This window comes from Onthophagus taurus, chromosome 6, assembly GCF_036711975.1.
Source record: "Onthophagus taurus isolate NC chromosome 6, IU_Otau_3.0, whole genome shotgun sequence".
Classification (NCBI taxonomy): Eukaryota; Metazoa; Arthropoda; class Insecta; order Coleoptera; family Scarabaeidae; genus Onthophagus; species Onthophagus taurus.
Genome location: NC_091971.1, coordinates 68357 through 92903, shown reverse-complemented (window position 1 = coordinate 92903; position 24547 = coordinate 68357). Strand labels below are relative to the sequence as shown.

General features: G+C 32.9%; 7 protein-coding genes across 7 annotated transcripts; 1 reads left to right on the top strand and 6 right to left on the bottom strand.

Moving 5' to 3' along the window:
* Positions 1-23: 23 nt before the first annotated feature.
* LOC111415701 (uncharacterized) lies at positions 24-4487 on the bottom strand. The gene is made up of 6 exons (XM_023047520.2): positions 3692-4487; positions 3280-3528; positions 2753-3025; positions 827-853; positions 382-759; positions 24-320 (listed from the first exon to the last, which is right to left on the bottom strand). Exons 1-6 carry the CDS (start codon positions 3701-3703, stop codon positions 45-47), a joined length of 1215 nt encoding a protein of 404 aa, XP_022903288.2. The 5' UTR covers positions 3704-4487; the 3' UTR covers positions 24-44.
* A 2887-nt stretch (positions 4488-7374) lies between these two features.
* LOC111415720 (cuticle protein 19-like) lies at positions 7375-8814 on the bottom strand. Its single transcript, XM_023047538.2, has 3 exons — positions 8626-8814; positions 8348-8569; positions 7375-8292 (listed from the first exon to the last, which is right to left on the bottom strand). Exons 1-3 carry the CDS (start codon positions 8635-8637, stop codon positions 7972-7974), a joined length of 555 nt encoding a protein of 184 aa, XP_022903306.1. The 5' UTR covers positions 8638-8814; the 3' UTR covers positions 7375-7971.
* Positions 8815-12497: 3683 nt separating this feature from the next.
* LOC111415719 (uncharacterized) lies at positions 12498-16013 on the bottom strand. The gene is made up of 3 exons (XM_023047537.2): positions 14331-16013; positions 13853-13948; positions 12498-13795 (listed from the first exon to the last, which is right to left on the bottom strand). The coding sequence occupies exons 1-3, from the start codon at positions 14424-14426 to the stop codon at positions 12755-12757; spliced, it is 1233 nt and encodes a 410-aa protein (XP_022903305.2). The 5' UTR covers positions 14427-16013; the 3' UTR covers positions 12498-12754.
* A 3010-nt stretch (positions 16014-19023) lies between these two features.
* On the bottom strand, positions 19024-20088 carry LOC111415693 (peroxin 2). Its single transcript, XM_023047513.2, has 4 exons — positions 19978-20088; positions 19444-19860; positions 19183-19392; positions 19024-19131 (listed from the first exon to the last, which is right to left on the bottom strand). Exons 1-4 carry the CDS (start codon positions 20086-20088, stop codon positions 19042-19044), a joined length of 828 nt encoding a protein of 275 aa, XP_022903281.1. The 3' UTR covers positions 19024-19041.
* Positions 20089-20258: 170 nt separating this feature from the next.
* LOC111415696 (chromatin modification-related protein EAF6/MEAF6) lies at positions 20259-21434 on the top strand. Its single transcript, XM_023047514.2, has 4 exons — positions 20259-20343; positions 20544-20747; positions 20799-20835; positions 21052-21434. Exons 1-4 carry the CDS (start codon positions 20266-20268, stop codon positions 21303-21305), a joined length of 573 nt encoding a protein of 190 aa, XP_022903282.1. The 5' UTR covers positions 20259-20265; the 3' UTR covers positions 21306-21434.
* Positions 21306-22599, bottom strand: LOC111415691 (osteopetrosis-associated transmembrane protein 1). The gene is made up of 6 exons (XM_023047511.2): positions 22485-22599; positions 22247-22427; positions 22085-22199; positions 21813-22030; positions 21598-21760; positions 21306-21545 (listed from the first exon to the last, which is right to left on the bottom strand). Exons 1-6 carry the CDS (start codon positions 22532-22534, stop codon positions 21493-21495), a joined length of 780 nt encoding a protein of 259 aa, XP_022903279.2. The 5' UTR covers positions 22535-22599; the 3' UTR covers positions 21306-21492.
* A 693-nt stretch (positions 22600-23292) lies between these two features.
* LOC111415702 (serine hydrolase-like protein) lies at positions 23293-24460 on the bottom strand. The gene is made up of 2 exons (XM_023047521.2): positions 24228-24460; positions 23293-24164 (listed from the first exon to the last, which is right to left on the bottom strand). The coding sequence occupies exons 1-2, from the start codon at positions 24274-24276 to the stop codon at positions 23326-23328; spliced, it is 888 nt and encodes a 295-aa protein (XP_022903289.2). The 5' UTR covers positions 24277-24460; the 3' UTR covers positions 23293-23325.
* Positions 24461-24547: the final 87 nt, after the last annotated feature.

Here is a 24547-nt window from a genome sequence, read left to right as displayed (position 1 = left end):
ATTTTCGATAAAAATCATACAAAAATATATACAAAAAAGTATCTTTAATATCCATGATGATGAACGTGAGCGATTAATTGTCCGTGTCCCACAACATGACCGGGATGACCAACAGTGGCTGGATGACCAGATTTTGTTACTACAGCATTAAAACCATTCTTATCATCAGCTGTGTAATGCACAGTTCGGGTCGAACCATCAGGTTCAACAACAGAATAAGAACCTTTTACGATATCGCCATCTCGAACTTCATGTTGAGTCTTTTTATCACCAGTGTGAGCATCAGCAACGCCGTAATCAAATTCATATTTTGGATAAGCCTAAAAATAATTAATTAAAACAATTATATTACGTATAACATAATATTTTTTGTATTTGTACTTTTTCTTCATGTTGATGACCATATCCTATTCCAAATCCTGAATGAATTTGATGAATAGGAACTGACGCATGAACACCATGAGCTCCAACAATGCTATTTGAGATTAGTCCACCTCCAAGATGATGATGACCTCCGTAATTAATAGCATATACCACTGGAGATTGATGAATAACACCTGTGTGGGCGTCTAATCCTCCGTGTGCGGTTCCATGAATCGCATGAACTTCAGTAACAGCACTTCCCCCATGAGTTATGGTGTTATAACTTTGACCTCCCAAATTTGCCGAAGCATACGACGAAGATAAACCACCAAAATGACCTAGATGTCCTACATGTCCCGCTGAAGTACTTGATAAAGTAAAAATTAAAATGCTCAACTAAAAAATAAAAAAAAAATGAATTGGATTTATTTTTTGATTGATGCTAATTTGGAATTTTTGATACCTGTAAATAATTCATGATGATGTTAATTCACTGGATCACCAACGAAGACTGATGCCTTAAAAATTTTCATTCTCCCTTTTATAGAACTGACGTAACGAAGAAATTTATCCCACAAAATCCATAAACTAACATAATAATGTTAAGACAATGACTTGGGTGTTGCGATTGTGTGTGAGAAACGCGCAATACTGCGTAACCATGCTCGTCTTATTCGAATTAGAACTACCCATTAGGTGATTATTCACATCGGCGAATACACGTTTCATAAACAGCAAATAATATTTATATTAACTATTATTAAATAATACTGCTATAACATTAATTATATTGATTTTGATTCCTTCGAAAATCATTCGACCCAAAATTAAGTAAATTAAAAACAGTTTCTTAATAAAATTTCACGCGAAAAAACTTCGGGTGTGTTGCCCGATTTTTAATTGACACTGTGGGAAGTTTTCTTTTGCAACTCTAGTAATAAAAATAAGTAATTAATGGTAATTTTTTTATTGGCTTTAAAATTTTTATTAATATTGGTTAAGTATTACAAATGTAAGAAAATTATTAGCAAAGAACTAATAATTTTCTTCTTCTCAACAGTTTTACGCAACAAATTGAATGCAAAGTACGTCGTAAATGGCAGTCAACGTGTTAATAATTATTACAACGTAGGTACTTTCAAAAGATGCATGATGACATGATTTACTATACTTTTTCAACGTTACACATCTTTAAAATAACTCTAAATATTTTAAAATTAATAATCTTAATGTCTTTGTAACTACAATGAGATTTTTTTTTTATCAATTAATAATGTACAGAGTGGAGCAAAAGTTTGGAATTTCCTAATTTAATGCTAAGTTGAGGTAAGATTCTAAACTTGACATGAACAATGTTTCCAGATTTACCGTTTTTTCAATATTTTAAGTCAGTTTGGATTTTTAAATAAAACACCTGTATAAATACCGTTCAATATAAGTTCAACTATATCTAATAAAGTTATCAACGTGATGGAGTTACGACTTATATGCTAGAAAGTACTATACAGTTATATCGATGTTTCCAGCTGAAAAATATCTCTACTATCAATAAAATGATCATCTGAAGTTTTTCAAAACGTGTCAAAGTCATGCTGGAAAGTGGATCAGAAAACCTATGCAAAATGTATACGGATTTGCCAACAACATCAAGCATTGACTTAACATCATCTCAAGTGATCTCGAGAAGGAATCGTGATTGCTTTAAAGTAGTAGAAGTCATTATACGACCGAAATTGAAAAAACTATCTAATGATAAAAAATCGTACAGGGCAACTATTATAAATGTTAAAAACAATAAATATTGTACTATCTGTCTACATCAATTCTTAAGTGTTACATATAGTTTGTCTCGTATTAAAAGGTAGATTGTAATAATGAAACAATATACAAAGTATGTAATGAAATTTGGAAACATTGCAAATTATTTACGAAAAAAAATAGACGTTTCCATGTTTTTATTTATAAACAAAAATATAAGTCAAAAATGTATTGAAAGTATTTAAATGAAACTTTAGGTAATTAAAAGAAAAATTGCCTTTACAAAAGCGCTTTATTTCTTTGGGTTACAACACAAAAATACAATCTACAACCTATACAAAAGCGCGCAAAGTCGCCTCAAGTGTACAAAAAAACAAAGTACGTCACATTATTAATAATTAAAAAAAATAAAAATAATAAATATGGCGCTATCCGCCAAAAGCGGATAATAATCGTGGTTAAAAAATCGTTGTAATGAATCGGTGCACGTCGGCGTATGAAGACAATGTGGGTGGCTTTGAGATTTAGATACAAAAGATAGTTAAAGATAGAGATGAAAAAAGATGAGGAAAAAAGAGGTATTTACAACAAGATGAGCAAGTTGGGTTATCGTTTCTTTAAGACGTTTTTAGTGTTTGAGGTAACCCCCTAAAGCGATTGGAGCCGCGACGAATTTCGCAGCTGGAACGGTAGCGGGATGGACAGCATGCCCAGATCTGGTGACAACTGCATTAAATCCGTTATGATCATCAGCGGTGTAATGAACGGTTCTAATCGTTCCATCAGCTTCGTGGAGGGAGTAAGATCCTTTTACAACATCACCATCTCTGTGTTCTTCTTGGCTTTTTTGATCGCCAGTGTGTCCATCGGATACACCATAATTAAAACCATATTTAGGATAAGCCTAAAAGATAATAGAATTTCTTTTAATGAAACATACAAAAAGGAAACTTCACGCATGTCCGCGCTGAGTATTGTAAATAAACAACAACGGTAAACGGACGTGCGTTCGTCGTATATTAGCGTAACCGCGTACGTGTAGCCTGTTGTACTTATGTCATTGTAAAATTACTTGGTTTCTCTTTTAGAAATTCCTTAGGAACCGGAAAATAGTTTTGTCTATAAACACTATAACGTTAAAATTAAAAATTTACTTACATAGTAATCAACTTCTTTCGCAATTGGGGCTGCGGCAACCACAGGCGCTGCTACAACAGCTGGAGCTGCATACACTGCTCCGTGTCCACCGTATCCACCAAATCCACCATGTCCACCATATCCTCCTGCACCATATCCTACCACCGATGCATGACCACCTAGAGATACTAAATTATTTGCTGCGTATGATGCTCCTCCTCCAATATAACCAGCTTTTGTTGATGCTACAATAGCAACCAATACTAATACCTAAATAAAATAAAAAGTTAAGTTATAAATCAAGTAATCATCCAAGGGTTTTAATAATATTGGAGAGTCATCAAATACGTGAGTTATAATTACTATCTTAAATGACATTATTGAATGTTAATTTAAATTTGAATCAACATAAAATCATGATTACTCATCATACCTTCGAGATCATGATTATTTTTTTGTTGATTTGTATTTTATACACTGTAAAGCACACAAGTAGAGTTGAACTGTACTGACTTCCTATAGTATTTTGTTGCTCTTATATAGTTGAAAAGGACTCCACGTGTTCGGGGTTTTGAAAAAAATCGATGCCCACCACCCGGTATTTGTCGAGCACAAAGGCTGTTGCTATTGCCTGGCGTGTATAATTTGAAAGTATGCAGCTTGTACCGGTCAGAATAATGTGGACCAAGTACGTCGGGGCAATACTTACACAGTTTTTTTTATCCGTCAACACTGATCTATTAGAGTTTTGTATGCGCAGTACGAAGTAGTTGGAAGTTTGTTTTCCTGTGTGTTGCAATCGAAAAAAATGCTTAGAATTAAAAAATTAAAATGGTCTCAAAATATCTAAAATGTTATATATAATTCAAGGTTCACTTTAAATGTTTATTTAAAAAAAAAACTTTCTTCAGATATTTCAAAAAGATACCGGATACGATCGTGATTTCAACAAACTTTGTCGTTCTGTCGAAACCATGACCAATAATTATCTCCTCAAGAATAAAGATCGCCGTCCTTGCAGCGTCATTTTTCCTTCCTCGATCGCTCGACTTCTATTCACATTGTAGTACTATTCCAGTCTGGACTATGTAAGCAATTATGGCCAATCTCGAAAATGTCGAATGATTTCGAAATATTTCGTCGTACGTTTCGATTAAATCGATTATTTCCTGAACATAAACGATATTATATCGTTTCATTCTATATATACAAATAATATCTCTTTATATCGTCTTCATGTTCTATATTTTTTTATTAAAAATAATAATTAACCATAAGATGTAGCGTGTATATGGTGAAAGTGTTGTATATTATCTAATTTGCATTACAACATATTATTATGTAGTTGTAATGGGGATAATAAATTGTAACAAAGTACAACCGTAGTAAACCTCAAAAACCGGGAAAATTAAATTACTCCCATTTTTCACAACACTTAAGTTTGCGGCAAGTGGTCGTTAAATCACGTTGGCATTTCGGTTTACAAACCTAAATTAGGTGTTTTCTTGTTACACCATTGCCAACTAAGCGAAAAAAAAACGTTTTTTTCACTTATCCAATTCCGATTCGTGATTAACTAGATTTTTCCCATTCGATGTGTAAACCAATCTCTATGACCTTTCTTAACGCGACCTCAACTCCCCAGCATCAAAGTAATATATCTTTCATCCGGTTCTTTTGCACTACATTTAACAATCCCGGTTCAACTGTGGGAATTACCAACCTAAACAATAACGTTACGTAAGCAAACTCATAGTTCTCTCTTTTTACTATTTTTTTTTTAATTTCAACAATTCTTTAATTTATTACCTTTACGAAATTACACAACGGGGAAACTTTAAATTTAAAGTCGGATTAAATTTATGTCCTCGACGACGACCATTAAGTATTGTTCTCCAGTCGTTCAAGTTTCATGCACCATTTCGCACCGCACACGAAAGTCAAGCCAAAGGACTAATTAGTATGCGGCTTTGGCGTTAAGGACGCATTAAACTAGACAACTTCACTTTTCACAAACTTTTATCTCTCTCTCTCTCTCTCTCTTTGGTTTCATCGCCGCTGTAAATGCGTCATTCGTCCGCTTCACCCCCGACGACGCCGATTTCAATTTGTTCTGAATGGTCGGGAATATACACGCATATCTTTTCATTTAAACCACACCAACAAAGTGCGTTACGTAACGAAACTTAACCATAACGGTCCAGAAAACTCTGTGCTATAATGAAGCTTTACGGTTCGCTTCACCCGCAACGTTTTCTGGTACCAGATTCGATTATTTAATAGTTTAAAGATCATTTCTGATAAGTCATTGTATATACAGAGTGGAAATTAAAGTTTTAAAATGATGCTTTAAACAATTTATGTAATTTTTTGAATGTGACATCTTAATATTATATACAGACATGTCATCATGATGCCATGGAGGTTTTTCGGCTTTTGCCATCAAAAACCCGGCATCACCTACACCAATGGAAGCATACAGTCAGAAGTTAATCGAGCTTATAATTGTTTGATATCTGGGTATCTAGAGAATATTTGGATACCTAGAATCGATTTTTGTATAAAAGATTGCAACTCTCCTTCAACATTGCATTGTCAATGTCGTATAAAAAGATAAATCCTTAATAAATACCATTGGGATTAAGGGTTCGAATCCATGCACAGAAGTAATCCCCCCAGACCATAATCCCACCTTCGTCAAACTTTACTGTTAGTGCAATGTATTCGGGCGGGAGACGTTCTCCAGAGTTTGGGTTTGGCATCCGCCATCCGAAACCTTGATTTGTCGCTGCTCTACTGATCTACAGTTAGCTATCAATGTGTTTTAAAAAACATTAAACGGCCAAGTCTTACGGCTCATTCAAGGCTTTTTGGGGTCAGCAGGGCCATTACATCCAATCAGATATGCTTCCTTATGACTGGTGTGTGTGGTAGATCGATTGGGTGCGGTTCTGTCAAATTACTCTGGACAGCACTTCCTGATCTCACACTGATAGCAGGCGGGCTGTGCTAACGTTTAGTAGGCATCGAACTAATCATCGTCGATGAAGTTCTGTCGGCAATCACTTCAGGAGGCTAATGTTTATAAGAACGTCACGATAAAGTGGCGGAAGCATGCGGACAGGCTGGCGAAACGGACGGCTAAGAAGTCACCGGTTTTCCCTGAACCGTTTGTACCGCTAACTTTTAATACATCTTCAAAGCTGATTAACTCCATCTCCCATCGAGCTTTTTACTATAGATGGGATGAGACTGCAGTAGGTGTCTTTTCAAAGAAAAGTCTGCACTACCCGGACCGGAAGAGATCAACTCCCAATGTTGATAGTCCACCTTCCAGTTTTGAATAACATTGTCGATTTTGGGTTATCCAATTCAACTGGCTAGATATGCTTCTTATGGATCGGCTATTTCTGTGATACCCGAGGATTACTCTATCTTGAAAGAATTATTAGTAGATAGTGTATACGCGCTATCTGTACTATCTATAAATTTACAGTAAAACTGATAGTGAAGATTAAATACGAAACAGATGTAAAATTCCAAAATCACATGATAGTATCAGACCATTACATTTAATTAGCTGAAGATACTAATTCTAAATCGAGTGAAGCGGAGAAGAGTTGGACACAACAAAAGGCAGAGTCATGTTAGACAGAAGATAGAAAATAGTATGTTATATTATGTGTGCTATATTTTTCTTGGCATTCGACAATAAAAAGCTGTGAAAACTATCCATTACATTATCTAGAACACTTAAGAGCAGATGAGAAGTCAAGTTACCACCAGAACATTTTTATCATGTTAGAACACTAGTCGCAAGAAAAAAAATCACTCATTAAGAGAAAAAGGTGGAAAGTTATAGCTAGTGAAAAGAGGAGGTAGCAGAAATGAGGGACTCTCATCAGCTACATCTCAAAAATAAATATAACAGAACTAGAAAAAAACTGAAGAAAGCTTCTAAGACATCTAGAAGGAAAGTATGGTGTAAGATTATTGAAAAGCTGAAATCATATGGGTAAGAAAGAAAGTAAGAAATTTTTATATTCTTTTGACAGTTGATAGCCTTCAAAAGAAAAGATTTCTGATAAAAATTCTAAAAAATTAATAAAACTAATATTCTTGATGACAAAGATGATGCATATATTTACTTAAAAAACAGTACAAAATACATAGTATAAAGTATACGCGAAGAGAACATGGAAAATACTGCGTCATTAAAAAAATAATTCGTACGAACTACAAAAAAAAAGAGAAGAGTTATATGTACAAAAAAATGATAAAATTATTTTTAAAAACTTGCATATCATATAATATACATAAATACGTAATACAAAAAAATAAACACGATATCAATTACTTATAATTAAAAGGTAATTGAAAAAAAAATAATACAGATTCGCAAAAAAACGTTTGGGACATTTACACGAGTCAGGCGAAAAATGATCGAATCAAGTTGATACGATAAAAAAGTTTTGGCATGGCATTTAGTCGATCAGTACCGCAATAAAAAAAGATCGACCAGAAAACTTTTCGATCGAAAAAAATAATAATAATAAAGTAACCGTAACCGGATGAATAAATAGTACAAGAAAAAATCGATTCAAAAACCTTTCTGGTCGTTCTGATTTTTCTCATTTTTTGAAAATGTTACTTTTCGAAAAAATAAGAAAAATCTAATTTTTTCGTGGTCGTAATATCGCAGTTAAGATTTTTTTAGTGTTTGTACCCTAGGTAACCACCATAAGCTAATGCTGGGGCAGCGTGTAATACTGGAGCTGGAGCTGCGTAAACAGCTTTAGCAGGAGCTGCCACAATTGGTGTAGCAGGATGAGCTGCATGTCCAGACCTTGTAACAACAGCGTTAAAACCGTTATGATCATCAGCGGTGTAATGAACAGTTCTAACTGTTCCATCAGCTTCGTGAAGAGAATATGATCCTTTCACTACATCTCCATCACGAACTTCATGTTGTGATTTTTGATCGCCAGTATGACCATCAGCTACACCATAGTTAAATTCATATTTTGGATAAGCCTAAAAGGAATAATCAAATTAGTTTGATGAATTAGGTTTTATTTAGGATACTAACCACATAGTCAACTGCTGGTGCTGCTTTAACAATAGCTGGGGCTGCTTTATAAACAGCGGGTGCTGCATAAGCTGGCGCTGCGTAAGCTGGTGCAGCATAAGCAGCATGTCCTAAACTTAAGCCATGTCCTAAAACTGGTGCTGCGGCAAAAGCTGGTCCACCAAGATGTCCACCAAGATATCCACCATTTGTGACAGCTACAAAAGTAGCTAACGCCAAAATCTTTAACAAAATATATTAATAATTGATAATTTTAGAAACGCAAAATTTGTATTTACCTTTGCAATCATATTTATTAAAGAATAGGTTGACAGATTGTTTTGCTGTTAAAGTTCGACTGAAGCTTCAAAGAACGTTACGGTCTTTATATACAGACTGAAAAGTGTGTGATGGTTGGGGAACGCCTCCCGTTCCTGAAGACGTGGACGTGTCGGTAAGTATCTGTGATACGGTTTTTTTGTCTTTCTTCATTCTAGTTCGTTCCCGTCCGGGTTTTTATAAAAAAAATGGGGCCTCGGCTGCTCAAATCGAAAGTGCGCGTTCGTGCACGTTTACTAATACATACATAAAGCCCGGGTCATGCTTAGTGTGTGCCCCTCGAGTAACTCAAACGGAGGCAAGGTCAATCCTGAGTTCGTTCTTGCATTTCTCAATTCGTTTGCAATTGAAAAGGTTGAGATAATCATATTTGGTATGAACGATATATCATCATAATAAAAGATTTATGTGAAAAAAAGTTACTATCTAAATTTAAGTATAGTTTTGCAATTTCCCCATTGTATATCGAAACTTGCATTCAAATTATAGATGACACAGTTGATTCTATTTTCGAACGGTTATGTAAAAGCATCTTTTACTTGATTACTTGCAAATTGCTGGAACGACCTCATAGTACCAACTCAAAATCGATGCATTATTAGCCACTTAGTTCCAATCGAGATTATAGCTTTAAACCCAACCCTTTTTGTATTGAAACTTTATTGTTTTATTAAAAAACTTTAGTTATAAATTAATCCTTTCTTTTTCAACATTTTAATTTAAAATCAAGTTCAAGTTAAATACTAACATTGACAATGAACTCAATTTATGTTCAATAATTTGTTAAGAAGTTGTCATGTAGGGGTTTCTTTTCTCCATGGACATTATAATAAGTGAATTAATTATCGTATACATCAGCAGTCGAGCGTAGATCGAGTTCAAGTTTCAGAATTATTCAACCGTTTTATATATTCTAAAATTGTTTAAACGTCTACAGTTTTTAAATGAATTTATTTCGGTTAATTCGAGATTAATGATTGAATTTATTATTATGTTCGTTATATCTTTGGTTTTATCTATCCGGTTTGATCTATTAATCACGCGATTTTTAACCCCGGCATATACCTACGAGCACCTGAAAATAAATAATACCTTACGTAATCTTAAATGGAGCACACACTCTATGTTGTGTACACGTTCAAAAACGGCCCAATAAATACTAAAACGCTGGTTCAACATTGCTTTCCAAACTAAATCTATAAAAAAAATCTCAATTTTGTGTTCAATTAATTTAAAATAAATAGTTTTTGAGTTATCAATTAAAAATAAAATTACCAAAATAAAAAGGTAATTCAATAATCGTGATTAAATTGAATTTATTTTAATTTGATTATTTTTGAGATTTGTTTTTAATAAATGTGAATAGTGAACCTTGGTGAAAGTTGAAATCTTTTTAGAATGTAGTGTGTACGGTCAGTGCTATTATTGTATAATGTCTTGGTTCGGTTTGGTTTCGTTTACTCTCTGTCTTTCTGTGTATGTGCCGTAAGTTGACCACACCCTTCTGCGTTATTTTGTATGCCATCGGAGTTCTTTGCACGTTCGGAATTTGTAAATGGGGGCGTCATTCACTTCTCTTCGACCGATTTGATCGAAAAACGAAACGATCTTGGTATACATTACACGTTATTTCCTTTATCTAAAAAAAATCTTATTAAATAAGTTTCCTCATTTCTTATTTTTTCCACAATCTTTTTTCAAATCTTCTGAATATATTAATTTTCCCGAAATGTTTAAAAATGTATTCGTAACATTTCCATAACACCTAATTCATTATATACAACAAAGTATTCTTTATTTCTCTCATTCTTTCGTCATTCTTTATTTTTTTGCCAGAAGATCTAATTGATCACAATCACTCAATCACAATATCTCAATTATTTATTGAGATATGATTTTTTCAAAATTGGTATTAATAAACTTTTTTTTATGGCGTTTATTTGGCGCAATTTATTGGGGAACTAAACTTTACTACTAAAAGCTGTTAGTTAAGCTTACAATCTAACTATGTACCACACAACCATTCCAAATAGAAATCTTTTCCACTGACATAGATAGTAAGATAGCTCTGGATAGAAGGGAGAAGAACAAATCAATATAAACAGTGTCGGTTCTTGTTGATAGCTATTAAAAAACACTAAATACACTTGAAAGTGACACTTGGAGGTTAAACAAGCTCTCCCTAATACAGACCATGGGTCATACTGCCGCAATTAGCAATGAGGTAACACAAACAAGTAATTCTAAAGCGTTCGTGGGATCAAAGACAAAAATTTCCGTCTCATATGCAATATGTAATCCAAGAATTTGATGTAGACTCGAGGAGATCGTGGAATAGTTCTGAAAATATGAATCATTCAAAAACATTTTTTGATGTATCTTTAAGAAAAGCCAAGAACACAACACTGCCGTTAAAGACACATCTTAACACAATAAAATTGACCGTCTGGGATACTAGAGGACGAGAATCATATAACCTTCTTTGAAATCAAAAAAATTAAACGTAATTGGTATAATATCACAGCCTTAACACAAATCCCACTTTAACACAAACGAAAAATAGTAAAATTTCTAAGAATTACATATTGGTTTAAATGAGAACAAAAAAAGGAAATTATTTCAAAAACTATGTCAATAGATCGATGTTTTTCAATTTCCCATTGAAAACGTCCTTCGAATGAGTAAACCATCAAATGATTTAGAACAATTAAACCGTTTCGAAGTTTGTTCTTGCCGAGAAAGCGTAAAAAAGTGAGTGATTCAACTTAACGATAGAACAACGGCAAGGACGTTTTAAGAACGACCTTTGAGGCGTAACTTTTAAAAAGTTTCATTTTTAAAAAGTCAACTATTATAGCACGAAATGGTAAAGTGGTGGTGGAGGTAACTGAAAAGCAAGCGAAAGAAAAAAAAGAAATTGACGTGATTTATCCTTAACGTCGTCGCTCGAGAGGAAGTGGAACGAAGCCCGGAATGTTATGAAATGGTTTTGAAACCAACGTTTTGCACTTGTAAAATTGTTACAAAGTTGTGTAATAACTATACTAAACGTGAAATACCTATTAAAAAAAAGATTTAACGTTTTTTGTTTGGATATCGATTTTGATTCAATCAAGTGCAATGTAAATTGAAAGTATTAAGAGACAGTGTACTGTTTTAGGTTCGTTTTCGTATCGATAGTGATCTTTAAGTTCGATTTAAAGAACCAGGTACGAGCCGGATCGTTTTTATCGAATCAAAGCATCTATTTTGAAAGGGCGTTCGCCACGAAACATTACGTAACGTTTTTATACTGGGCGTGGGCGTTTTACTATCCTTAAGAAAACGAAACGAGCAGTAACTCGATCGTCGAGGACATAACTTTAATTCTTAAAGTGGGCGAAAGTTTCGTAAGGGTTTTTTTTTTATTAAATTAATGCGAGCAAAGGAAAATATAAATTTATCTAACTTTTTTTATTTAGGAATTTATGGAAAAACAACATCCGCTTAAAATTAATTAACAAAGATAAAATTAAATAATAGTAATTAAAAAAAAATATTGCACGATTTAAAGGTACACAGTTTCAAAATACACATGATTTTTAAAAAATCTTATTTAACTTGTATTAGTAATAGAGCTGCAACCCAAATTACTTTGACGTTTAAACAAATAATTAATGTCATTTTTGATTTAATAAAAATATTAAATAAACTAATTAATAAAAATAAAATTAATGAAATGCCTTGATAATTTACAAATTCAAATTCAATTTTTAATATATTTAAATATTAAACGATGCAACCCAAATTACATCGAATTTAAAATAAATTAAAATTAATTTTTTTGAAAATTCATATTCAAACATTAAAAAAATAAAATAGTAAATTAAATCATAAAAACAAACTGTTTTTATTTTAACGTCTTAAAAGAATCTCAAATTTTAAATTAAATACGTCAAAATTATGCAACCCAAATTATACTCACACTAAATCCATAATATATGTTTACAGATATGTATATCTATAAACAAGGCTAAATCATTTAATTTTTTTAATTCCTGTATTAATAATGGCGAAAAATTAATAAATTAAACCCTCCAAAAAAACCCTTTAACTTCTCCCAACAACTCTTTTACTTGATCTTCCGCTATTTCTTTTTAAATCATTACCGTTTCTATTTCCGTTGGGGAATAAAATTGGCCCAACATTTTTAATAGATCCTCTATAATAACTTGAAGAATAATTCCTTAAACCCGGTGTGGATACCGGTCTTTTATTTGTTCTAAACGTGTTGGGTATCGATCCTTTTGTAGGCATAGGTTGAAATCCGGTTACAAGATTGTGTTGATTTTGATTATTTTGAACTGGTTTTTGTTGGTTTTGTTCTTGTGGTGGATTTTTATAGTAATCAGTTAAAAATTTTTGATACTCATCTTCATTAAATTGTTGCGATTCATTAACATTTTCGCTTTGATAGTATTCTTTTAGAAATTTTTGATAATCCTCTTCAGTTAAATCTTCATCTTTAACTTGTTTGTTATTGTTTTGATGGTTCTCTTGATTATAAGCATCAGATACATCAATTTCAACCGGTTTAACAACAGCAACATCAACCATTTCGATATTTTCAGTTGGTTTAACGATACTTATATCAACTGGAAGTTTAACTTGACTTTTTTCTTCTTTAATTTTTTGTGTTGCATAAACCTTAGTGTTTCCATCACCCTCAAAATCTTTAAAATTTTCATACAAATTATCGTTTTCCGCGTATTTGATTTCATGGGCTTCGTCTTGAGGGACGTAAACGTATTGATATTTTGATGAGTAATCGTCGTTTTCGAGTTTTTCTTCGCCAGCTGGGGCTGCTTTTTCAATGTGGTAACCATTCGAGTCACCATCTGTCATTTGAAACTGTTTATGGCTTGTAGCTTTCTTTGAATGGGGGTGATATGAAGTTCCTTCATGTTTTACGACGGCGTTAAACCCTTGTTTTGCACTTGCTGTGTAATCAACAACTCTCACAGATCCGTCGGGTTCAACTAAAGAATAATGACCACGAACTGTGTCCCCATCTTTCTTTTCCCATTGATGTTTTACATCGCCCGTGTGGACATCTTTTACACCGTAACTAAAACTATAATCTTTTGGGTGCTAAAAATTGCGAGGAAATGTTAAAAGAAGTTTATTAAAGGATTAGAAATAACTTACATAATCGTGTTCGGTTCCATATTCGTGATCATAAGAAGATATTGGTAATCCTAATGTTGTTTTGGCAAGAATAACCAAACTAATCAAGATTTCATACTGTAAAAATGGTAACTTAGATTAAAATGGGTGAAATTTTTATTGCTTTCTAATCTGATGATGAAATTTCATATAACTGTAGATAGTACTCATCTCGGTTTAAATAAACTTTCACCGAAACGTCTAAATTAATGTTCAACAAATAGATTTTTTTTAATTAAGACCAACAAAAAAAGTCATATTAGAAATAAGTCAGAGATCTTCAAAAGGTAAAAAAATGCGGCTATTAGGTATTTAGTTTCAAATCCAAAAATGTTAACATCCATTCAAGTCTTAAAAAGGAAAGCTGAATTCAATTAACCAAAACAATAAAAAAAAAATCTTTTTTGAAGATTATAAATAATCCGATTAATAGAAAATAATAAAAACGATTTTGCTTTACCTTTCTAGTTGCAACCATCTCTCGAAGTTCAAGTTCAAGTCGAAGAACAACCTCACAAACGAACCCAAAGCAACTTTCACAAACTGCGGATGGCATCGGATCCTAGCACACATTTATAACTTCTTCTCGAAAAAAAAGTTCTTCTCTCCCTACTATCATCGTAAAGATTTATTTTTTTAATTTCTTTTCATCAACACAATCGAGGAATTCTTGAATCAATCAATATACGGAAAAAGCAATAAACGAATCTTTTAAAACTCAATAAAGTTTCAAAAGTAAATCTATTAAAAAAAAATATTCTTGTAAAAATAAAAAATTTTCTCTCTGTCTTTTCTCCGCCATTCCGGGAAGAAGTGAAAACTTTACATCGTAAAATTCGAAATGTTTTGGACTAGATTCTTCTTTGCATTTTTTTTTCTTCTTTTTCAACTTTAAAGAAGAGAAGTTATAAAGATGTGACGGTGATTTAGAGGGTGTGGCTTTAGATGGAATTGCAACTCAACCGAGCGGAATGAAAGTGTAATGACTTAGTGTTTTATAAAAATGATTGAAAATCGAAAGTGGAATAACAATTTCTTTTAAGATTTAAGACAATCGCTTACAATTAAATTATATTCCAAACAATTTCTTTTCTTAAAACAATTTTTAATCGAAATTGAATCAGATTTTTTCATTGTAGTTAAGATTATGAAAGTACCTAGTTGAGTTTTTTTTTCAATATACTTGATCAGTCAGACGGAAAGCGAACGCTTTTTACTGATTATTACGATCACGAAACGACACAAAAACATATAAAAAGTATTATTAAGTATGTATTTGACTTGCATCAGCTGGTTAATGGACGCGAAGAAATCACCAAAGTTATTTTGTCTTTATAAATCAAATTATTTAGCAATTAATGTAACGTAGAAATTTATAAGATTATAAAAATAAAGTTTATTGGAATTAATTCAAAAGATCGCAACAACAAGATTTATTGGAATTAAAGAATGATTCTTAGTTTACAGAAACTAAATTAAATTTCCTTTAAAATGTTTTTTATTTCATCACGATATCTCAATTTATTCTTCAGATACAAACTTTTAAAGTCCATAAGTCTAATCTCTACAACTATTCAATTATGGATTCATTCAAAAAATCGTGACATCAAGACCACGTATGATTTTTGGTTTAGCGATATCTCAATTTGTACTTCGGATATAGATATTTAAAGTTCATAATTCAAAAAATCGTCACATCACGATTTATTGGAATTAAAGAATGATTGATTTTTGCTTTAAAATGCTTGATACTTCATCACGATATTTCAATGTATTTCTGAAATACGATTTTTCAAATATGAATGAAAAACGCTTTATCGTTGACAGTTTCGATTGGTATTCCATGATCTTATCATATAAATAACTGTTACAAAATTAGGTTTGAATCCATCTCTAATGAGGTGTTTTCTGCGAGATAATCCAATAATATTGAATAGTTTTAAAAATCTCAGCTTGTTAATTAAGTAAAGTTTATTGCTACCAAATCAGCAATACATTCCACAAACAATTAAATTTTTAGCAATACTACAATTACATATATCACATTACAATACAATACATTTTATTTCCTATCCTACCCCTCCCCATCTCCTCCCCGCATCACCCTACGCTGCCTTGTCGCCACCACCTCCCTCATCCATTCTCTTCCCTCTACCCCCTCCCCCAGCACCTGCTTCCAGCCGATCACCTCCTCTCTTAGCTCGTCACACTCCCTCAGTAGGTGCTCCAACGACTCCCACTCCCCCCCACATAGCCTACAACCCCTCTCCTCATCTCTCATCCAATACCTATTCGCTCTCTCCTCATTGCCGCATCTGAATCTTGCCACCATCCTCTTCCCTTCCTCATCCCCCTCCACCGACAGGTACTTCGGCAATCCCTCCGTTATTATTTCCTCGTACTTAGGGTTGTACCTGCTCTCCCTTATCTGCCCCCTTCTTTCTTGCCTCTGTACATCTCTATCCCTGCTCTCCAGCTCTCTCTACATCTCAATCCCTTCCCTCCTTCTATCATCTACCGCTTTCACTGAGTACCCCACCCTTCTGAAATATTCCTCCCTCCCTCGTTGCCCGTAACCCCCTTTCCCTGCCTTAATCTCTTTCCAGCACTCCCCCAAAATTTTACATTGAGACCTCCCTTCAACCCTCTCCTCAAAACGTACCGCCCTTTTACCCGCCTCCACTCTTAACTTATCAACCTTCACCTCTTCTCTGACTATGTACTCCGGCGTCTCTTTTGCCAACCCCAAAACCCATCTCCAATACCTGGCCTGTACGCCTTCCAACAGCCCTTGCTCTTTCCACCCCTAAAGCTCCGCCCCGTACATCATAACACTTCTAATCAAGCACTCGAATATCATCTTCCTTTTTTCCATATCCCTTCCAAATAATCTCTCTCCCCACCCCCAGACCTGCCCCATCACCTTATTCGCCTTCTTTGCCATTGCCCTCACATGCGCGCCTTCCTTGTTGTCCTCTCTAAATTTGTACCCCAAATATGTGTACTCCCTCACCTCCTCTATCTCCTTCCCTTCCCACCTCCAGTCTTCGCTCTTCCTTCTACCCCCTTTACAGAACTTCATAACCTTTGTCTTTCTTACATTCACCTCCAGAGCCTTCCCCCTAAAATAACTCTCCAAACTCCGCATCATCGCCTTCATCCCCTTCGCCTCTCTCGTCACTACCACCAAATCGTCCGCGTAAGCCAGTGAATGCACCTTCCTCTTCCCTACAACCACACCTCCCATCTGCCCACCGGTCAATCTGTCTTCCATGTCTGCGGTATACAAGGCAAACAGAGCGGGACTGAGTGGACATCCCTGCCTCAAACCCCTCGTTGTCCAGAACCTATCCGTTAACTCGTCCCCCACCTTAACCCTAGCTATTGTCTCTGCGTATATCTCCCTCACCCTGTTTATTGTCCCACCAGTAATCCCTCTCCTCCTCATCTCCTCCCATAACTTCCCTCTATTCACCTTATCAAACGCTGCCTTTATCCAGCTCTTTATCCACCAAGTGCTTCAATATGTACACGTTATCTATCGCGCCCCTTCCCTTTCTAAATCCTGCCTGTCCGTCCGGTAAGATCCCTTTCTCTTCCATCTCTTCCTCCAACCTTTGCAGCAGCACCTTCGCATATATCTTGTACGCCGAGTCCATTAAGCTAATTCCCCTATAACTTTCCACTACTCCCTTCACTCCCTTCTTGTACAAGGGGCTTATTATCGCCGTCCTCCATCCAATCGGAAACCCTTCCCCTTCCCAAACTTTGCTCAGCGCTTCCAACAACTTTCTCCTCACTTCTCCCGTTGCCTCCAGCCATGCCTCATTCTGGACACCGTCCTCCCCTGAAGCCTTCCCCCTCTTTAGTCCCCCCAACGCCGCCTCCATTTGTTCCCCGGCCATCTCCTCTCCTCTCCGTCCTCCTGTATCTACCTCCTCTACCCGCCTCTCCTCTTCCCCCTCCAGCAGACCCTTGAAGTAATCTCTCCACTCCGTCATTTGTATTTCACTGGTTATTTCCTCTCGTACTTTCCTTATTTTGTTTATATATTTCCAAACTTCACCCTCTTGTCTCACCCCTCTGATCTCTTCCGCCTCCCTATCCCTCAATTCTTTCTTTCTTGTTATTGCCTCAGATTTACTACATAAATAAATAATTTCAGGACTCTTTCAGGAATTGTAGAGCCTTAATCGCAAGCCAGTTCGGCAAGATCGCTTACAGCCAAAGTACAATATGTTGACCAATTTTAGGTTCACGTGTTCATATATGCCCAGAAATCAAGTAAATATTGTTTATGCCGTTTTGATAGATTTTCAAACTTGTTAGAGACAATACCAATTTTTATGTCAACTCATAACTAATTCGAACTTTTAATTCTTGATAAAAAAACATTTTTATTAATTTAAGCCGTAAAAAATATATTAAGAACTATTTTCCTCATACACGTTTTATCATTAATTGCATCAATTAGAAAATGGTTGAACATAAATAAAATATTTTTAATTTAATATTGTTTTAACTCCTTAATAGAATGAACATTTCAAATTGACCAACAACTGTTACTTGTGACCGTGAGATGACTTTTACTTTCACAGAAATGAAATTGGGGTCTCGTAACCCACATAAAATTCAAGTTCATTCTCTTGATTATTTTTTTAAAAAGCTCTTTGAAATCCTAGAAATTAAACACTTGCTTTTTTTTATACCAACAATTCCAAATAGAAAGTTATTTTATACTTCAATCAAATCTTTCGAATAAAAAGAAGACAAGTTTTTTTTAAGATTAATCAAAGACACGCGTCTATTTTATTTATTTTTTATTTTAAAATTTCTTCGTTGACTTAACCATCTGTTGCCGTTTTCGATTCTCTTCGCAGCGGTGATCTTTATTTGGGCTCAACAAGTCGAAGCCGCAGCCGGTGGAAAAGAAATTGAGAAAACGGTCATCTGGATATCGATCGCGACTACTAGTTTAAAGAATTGGCCCAGGAGAAACCGGAAATAGAGGGAAAATTTACGATTATCGTCTTGTGTGTTGTAACTTATTTCTTCTTTCCCTCAATGACCTAAAGAACTAAAATAAATAAACTTTCTTCCATTTCTGATATATTTGATTTCTCTTCATGTTTAAAAAATCGTAACTCCCAAAGTATTAAACAAAAAATTTATTAAACACTAGTAATTCTGTCACACATACTATTATAACTACTATATTCACAAATTGGACACTCGTACTGATTATCAGCCAATTGATTTCCCTAGAGCGAAAAAAGAACTTTATTTTTAAATCTTTATTATCTTTAACTCACCTTTAAACAAGTATAACAAAAAACGTGGGCACACCCCATATGAGAAGGTAAAATTGGATACTCCTCGCAATGAGGACATTTTGTATCAACAGTGTAATTCCTTGATTCTATATCAAAATGTTTCTGCTTTTTATGAAATGGATTCAAGTATTTTACAGTTCTCTTCAATTTGTGATAATTAATTAAGGGTAAAATGTAAACAAGAAGTTCCTGAGGAACAAACGATAACCAAAAAATCATCTTTTAAGAAACTAAACTTACTATAAAAGAATCCCATAACAATTCTCTGGTCATAAACTGAGTATCATAAATCCTTTGATTATGATCCTTTAAATAACTTTGATCCAAAAACAATAATCTATCAATCAATAAAGGCCGAATTCCACTTCGCAAAAAAATAGAAACGTTTAAAAACCGGAAAATTTGTATCAACGCAATAAATTTATTCAAATAATCTTTTAAAACAGCATTTTCGATTTTTCCTTCAAATTTTTCTTTGAAATACTCCAAAAAGCTTGGAACAATGTATAACCCCCTTTTCAACTTTGTTAAGTTATCATACTTCACCGACATAAGTTTCTGTCCAAATGTACTATCCGATGTTAAGATGGAATAATTAAAAATGATTAAACGCAGAATTAAATTTAATTCATTTTGAAATTTCGCAGAAAAACCAGGCTAAAAATAAAACAAGAATTAAATTTCCCGCCATTTATTAACTTCAAAAAAGTGCCAACAGATGACGTTTTTAACACAAAAATAAATGCAACTAAATTATGTATAATTATTCTTTACCGGTAAATACGTTAATATCTCTTGGACGTGTTCGCCAAATATCTTATAAATTTCGTTATCGAAAAAACCAGCGTTCATCTGGGTGACCCTAAGAAGAGCATTTTTTGACATTTTAATATATCAAGAGAACCACCAGATTAACCACGAGGCACTACATTCATTAATACATAAACGCTTATTCTTATCAAAAACATTGAATAACCTTTACACTTGAGCAAAATTGTTCTCCAAGTAGGAACATTTGTAATTTTATTTGTTGGTATCACTCGACTGTCAACAAAAACAAAGATGTCGACAAAGAATTCGAGTACAGTTGATGCGCGCTCAGAACTCGCCGAATTGGTTAAAAGGAAAGCTGAAATAGCTGTAAGTCGATATAAAGAATTTCTCAAATAAACCTTAAAGTTGCGAGGGAATGGTTGTAATCTTTTTGAAGTATCTCGTTGTTTTAGTTTTTGGTTGAGGTTACGTTGTTGTCAAACATTTGAGGGATATCAGGGCTGCCAATTCTTTTTTATACTTATTTTTACAGAATGTTAAGCGGGTTATTTAATTTATTTTTTCAGGAAACATTGGCTAATTTAGAACGACAAATCTATGCTTTTGAAGGTTCCTATTTAGAAGATACCCAGTTATATGGGAATATAATACGAGGATGGGACCGTTATTTATCGAGCAACAAAACTACAAATTCTAAAGCCGATAAAAGGAACAGAAAATTTAAAGAAGCCGAGAGATTGTTTTCACACTCATCTATTACCTCAATGGCTGTAAATAATTAATTCTTAATTTAATTTTTTATAAAATAAATTACATTTCAGGCTGTAAGTGGAATAGCAGATGTAAATCCCGACAAAAGTAAGAATTCAAGTTATGAATTTCACTTCTTATCAGATGATTATTTTTATTAAAATCAAACAACTGATTTATGAATTAGTATTAAAATTACTAGTCAAGAGTTAGGTTACTGCTTTTGTACATTATTTTTCTTTTATAAATTTCTTTAAAAAAAATCTAACATTCTTTTTTTTATCAAATTGATTTGATCAAAAGGGATTTTTTCTTTGAATTTAGATGAAAGACACAGTGATACCGAATCACAAACAAATGAAGATTCAAGTGACACAAATTTGGCACCATCTAATCACATTGATTCTGGCATAAAGATGACCGGAAAACACTCGACGAATTCAGGGGGTACTTTTACATCGAATGGAACTCAAAACGGTATCGATAGATCGAGTCCACATCGTGATATGTCCGCAAAACAAAAAAATTACAATAATAGTGCTAAAAAAAGTAATAACAAAAAAGCCAGGCATAGATAATTTAGGGTCAATTTTTTTATTGCAATGTATGTACAATTTTATTCGTTTATATCTATTAATATTATTTTTATTTTAATATAATTGAAAATATAATGTAATTTGAGAAATAAAGTTGATAATAAAATTAAATTTTTTTTTTTTTACATATTATGTATGTCAAAAATTTAAGATTACAAATCTTAATTGTTTAATTATTGTCTCTTCTGTTCGATGACGATAAGGATTCAACAAAACGATGTTCTAAAATTAAAATAAAAACTTACAAACATGTCTTTCAAGTAGAAAAACTTACGTGTAACAATTTTTGTTGATTTTTTATCAATAAAAACTTTAGTTAGGACGTAAAATAAAATTGTAACGATCATAATTCCAACGGAAGAACCAATAAATGCGTATTCTGAATGTTTTCTGTATTTACAACATTTTTCACTCCATTCTGTTCGTGTTGTATTCATCTTAAACGTTTCAATTGTAAGGAAATATCATTTTTTATTATAAATTGCTCACCAAATCTACTATATCCATACACATCCCGATTTTATCGTTTTCATTACTTATACTATAATAATAATTATTTAATTTCAAATAAGGGTCCATACAAAAATCACACATCGTTTTTGGATATTTTCCAATACATTTTTGAGTCCTGTTATAAAGTTTTAAAAATTCTATAGTTTCTTGAGATAAATTGTGGGTTAGAACACTGTTTATTACTTCGTAACATTCTGAAATTTATAATGTTTAATTAATCTCTAATTTTCGTCTTGTTATAGCCTTACCGTAACATTTTGCATTATTCCAAAGATTGTAAACATTCTCGTACATATTTGATACAATGCCTAATCGATCCAAGTTGATATAATGTGATATACAAAAATCTTTATCATCTTTAAACTACAATAAATTATTAATATTAAACATTAGACAAAAAAATCTTGTACCTTCGATAAATTTGTGTAACTTTCTCCAACGTTTATGTACTGATCAATACAAGATTCACACAATTTTATAGGATGGGAATTTGAAATTGCACATAATGTAAATTGAGAAACGGATATCCCAAAGTTTTCTCTTAATATCGTACAATTATAAGTATCATTCATTTCAACTCCTAGAGAAAATCTAAATAAAATATGCAAATTTAAGTTTAATTACTCCTTAAGAAACGAATGTACATACGTATGTAAAAATAGTAATGGAAAGAGTAAAAAATTAACTAAAAACCACATATTATTTTCTTAAGAGGTAAATATCACATAATTCAAGTCTTTGTTATTGTCCGACATTTAATGCAAATTGCCGTTTATGTCAAATTATGTTTATTATAGTTATCTGTAATAAGTTAAACAGAAAACTGTAATTAAAATAAAAACAATTTAATTTTAAGATAAATGTAATTCTTTTATACTGTAATTTTATTGATATACGTAAAAAAAGCACAATAAAATCCTATTTTAATTATTCACTGTTAGGTGAATAGACAAGACATCGAGCATTTCTTGATACCAAAATGGTACAGGATAAAAATTAGTGTTATAAAAAGATTCTCTACCATTTTTACCAATCCGTAATAATCCGTTGATGTAATTCGAAATCCTCGCGTTAAAATCGTCCCATTTGTAACTTTTATCTTTAAGATGAAATTCCCCTTCTGTATGTTTTTGATAGGAATTATTAATGATGACTCTCGTGTTGATATCGTTTTTTGACGCTGCTTCAAGGATGGTCGGCTTAAAAACTCGGTTTTTTCTTGATTGCTTCTTCATTTTTTGAGTTATTTTCGTAAATTTTTTTGTGGAGGGGTTTTATTCATCAAGCGTTACACCATAAGAATATAGAAAAGTTTTGTATGGTGAATGTAATTTCATTCTTTACGGGAGGGAACGAGAATTAGCTCTTTCTTTAGTTTTTTCGAACAAAATTTTGACAAATAATCTGACAATCTAAACAGTTCAATGAAAAAAATTTTTCCTTGTCACTAAAATCGTCAAAAATTAATTATTATTTTATTATTATTCATTTACAATTTTGATTGATCTAATAAAAACTTAGATATAAACATAGCCACACTTTCTGGATTTGTATGATGATAATGATGATGACCGTCAATAACATGAACTTCCGAGTCAGGAATAACATTCATATAATTATGAGAAAATTCATATTTCTCGAAAGCTTCCACAGTGTCCTTCATAGCAAGTACAATTACGGGACACTGTAATGGACACAGTTTTAATAATTCTTCGATATATTTCATATCAACAGGTGGTTCGAGAATAGTTTTTAATCGAGGATCATAAGTAAATTGATATTTATCACCATTTTTTTCAACCATTCTCCTCGTAATGTGTTCTGCTGTCTCGTATGTTAAGGTACCACTAAATCTGCTTTCTTTAACTTTTGTTACAGCTTCAGCATAAGTCATTGAAGGTTTATCTTCCGGTTTAAAGTCTAAACTTTTCATTAGATTATTATAAGTGTCTTCTAACGACATCAAATAAATAACGGGAGGTTTTGGAAGAGTGTACGTAGAATCTATTAAAATTAATTTTGATGTTTGCTGTTGAAATAATTGGCAGTGTGTTACTAATAATCTTGCTCCTAAACTATGTCCCATAAATATATAAGTATCCCTTGCTAAATATTCGCAAACGATCCTCAAAGGAAGCAATAAATTATGAAAAGTTACTGGTAAATATTTTTCGTAATGCGATGAAAGACCATGTCCGGGTAAATCGATACACACATAGTAAAAACTTTGAGGTAAATGCGGAATTAAAGTATCAAAAGAACCAGCGTTATCTAAAGTACCATGAACACATATTACAGTTTGATTTTCTTCTTTTCCCCATGTTTTAGCTAAAAATTTGTGTTTGTTATTATTTAATTCAAATTATTTAAATGAAAAATAATTTTTTTTACCTGCTATGTGTCCCCAGGGGACAGGAATTTTAATTTCCTTGGTGTTCATTTGAGTTATTCACAATTCTTTTGTACACTTGTGAGGAAATCTGGATTTATATAATAAAATTAAAACTTGCTATGTCATTATATTCGTAATTATAGTGTTATCTCCACAAAATCGTTAATATTTTAGTTTAAAATATCAAAGGTCAATTAACCTATCTTGATTTTTTAAGGTTATGTTTTATGTTAGGAATACGTTAAATGGATTTTTTAATAATTTTAATTACAATTAATTAACAAAGTACTATTAAAGAGTATAAATGAAATTGGGTAAT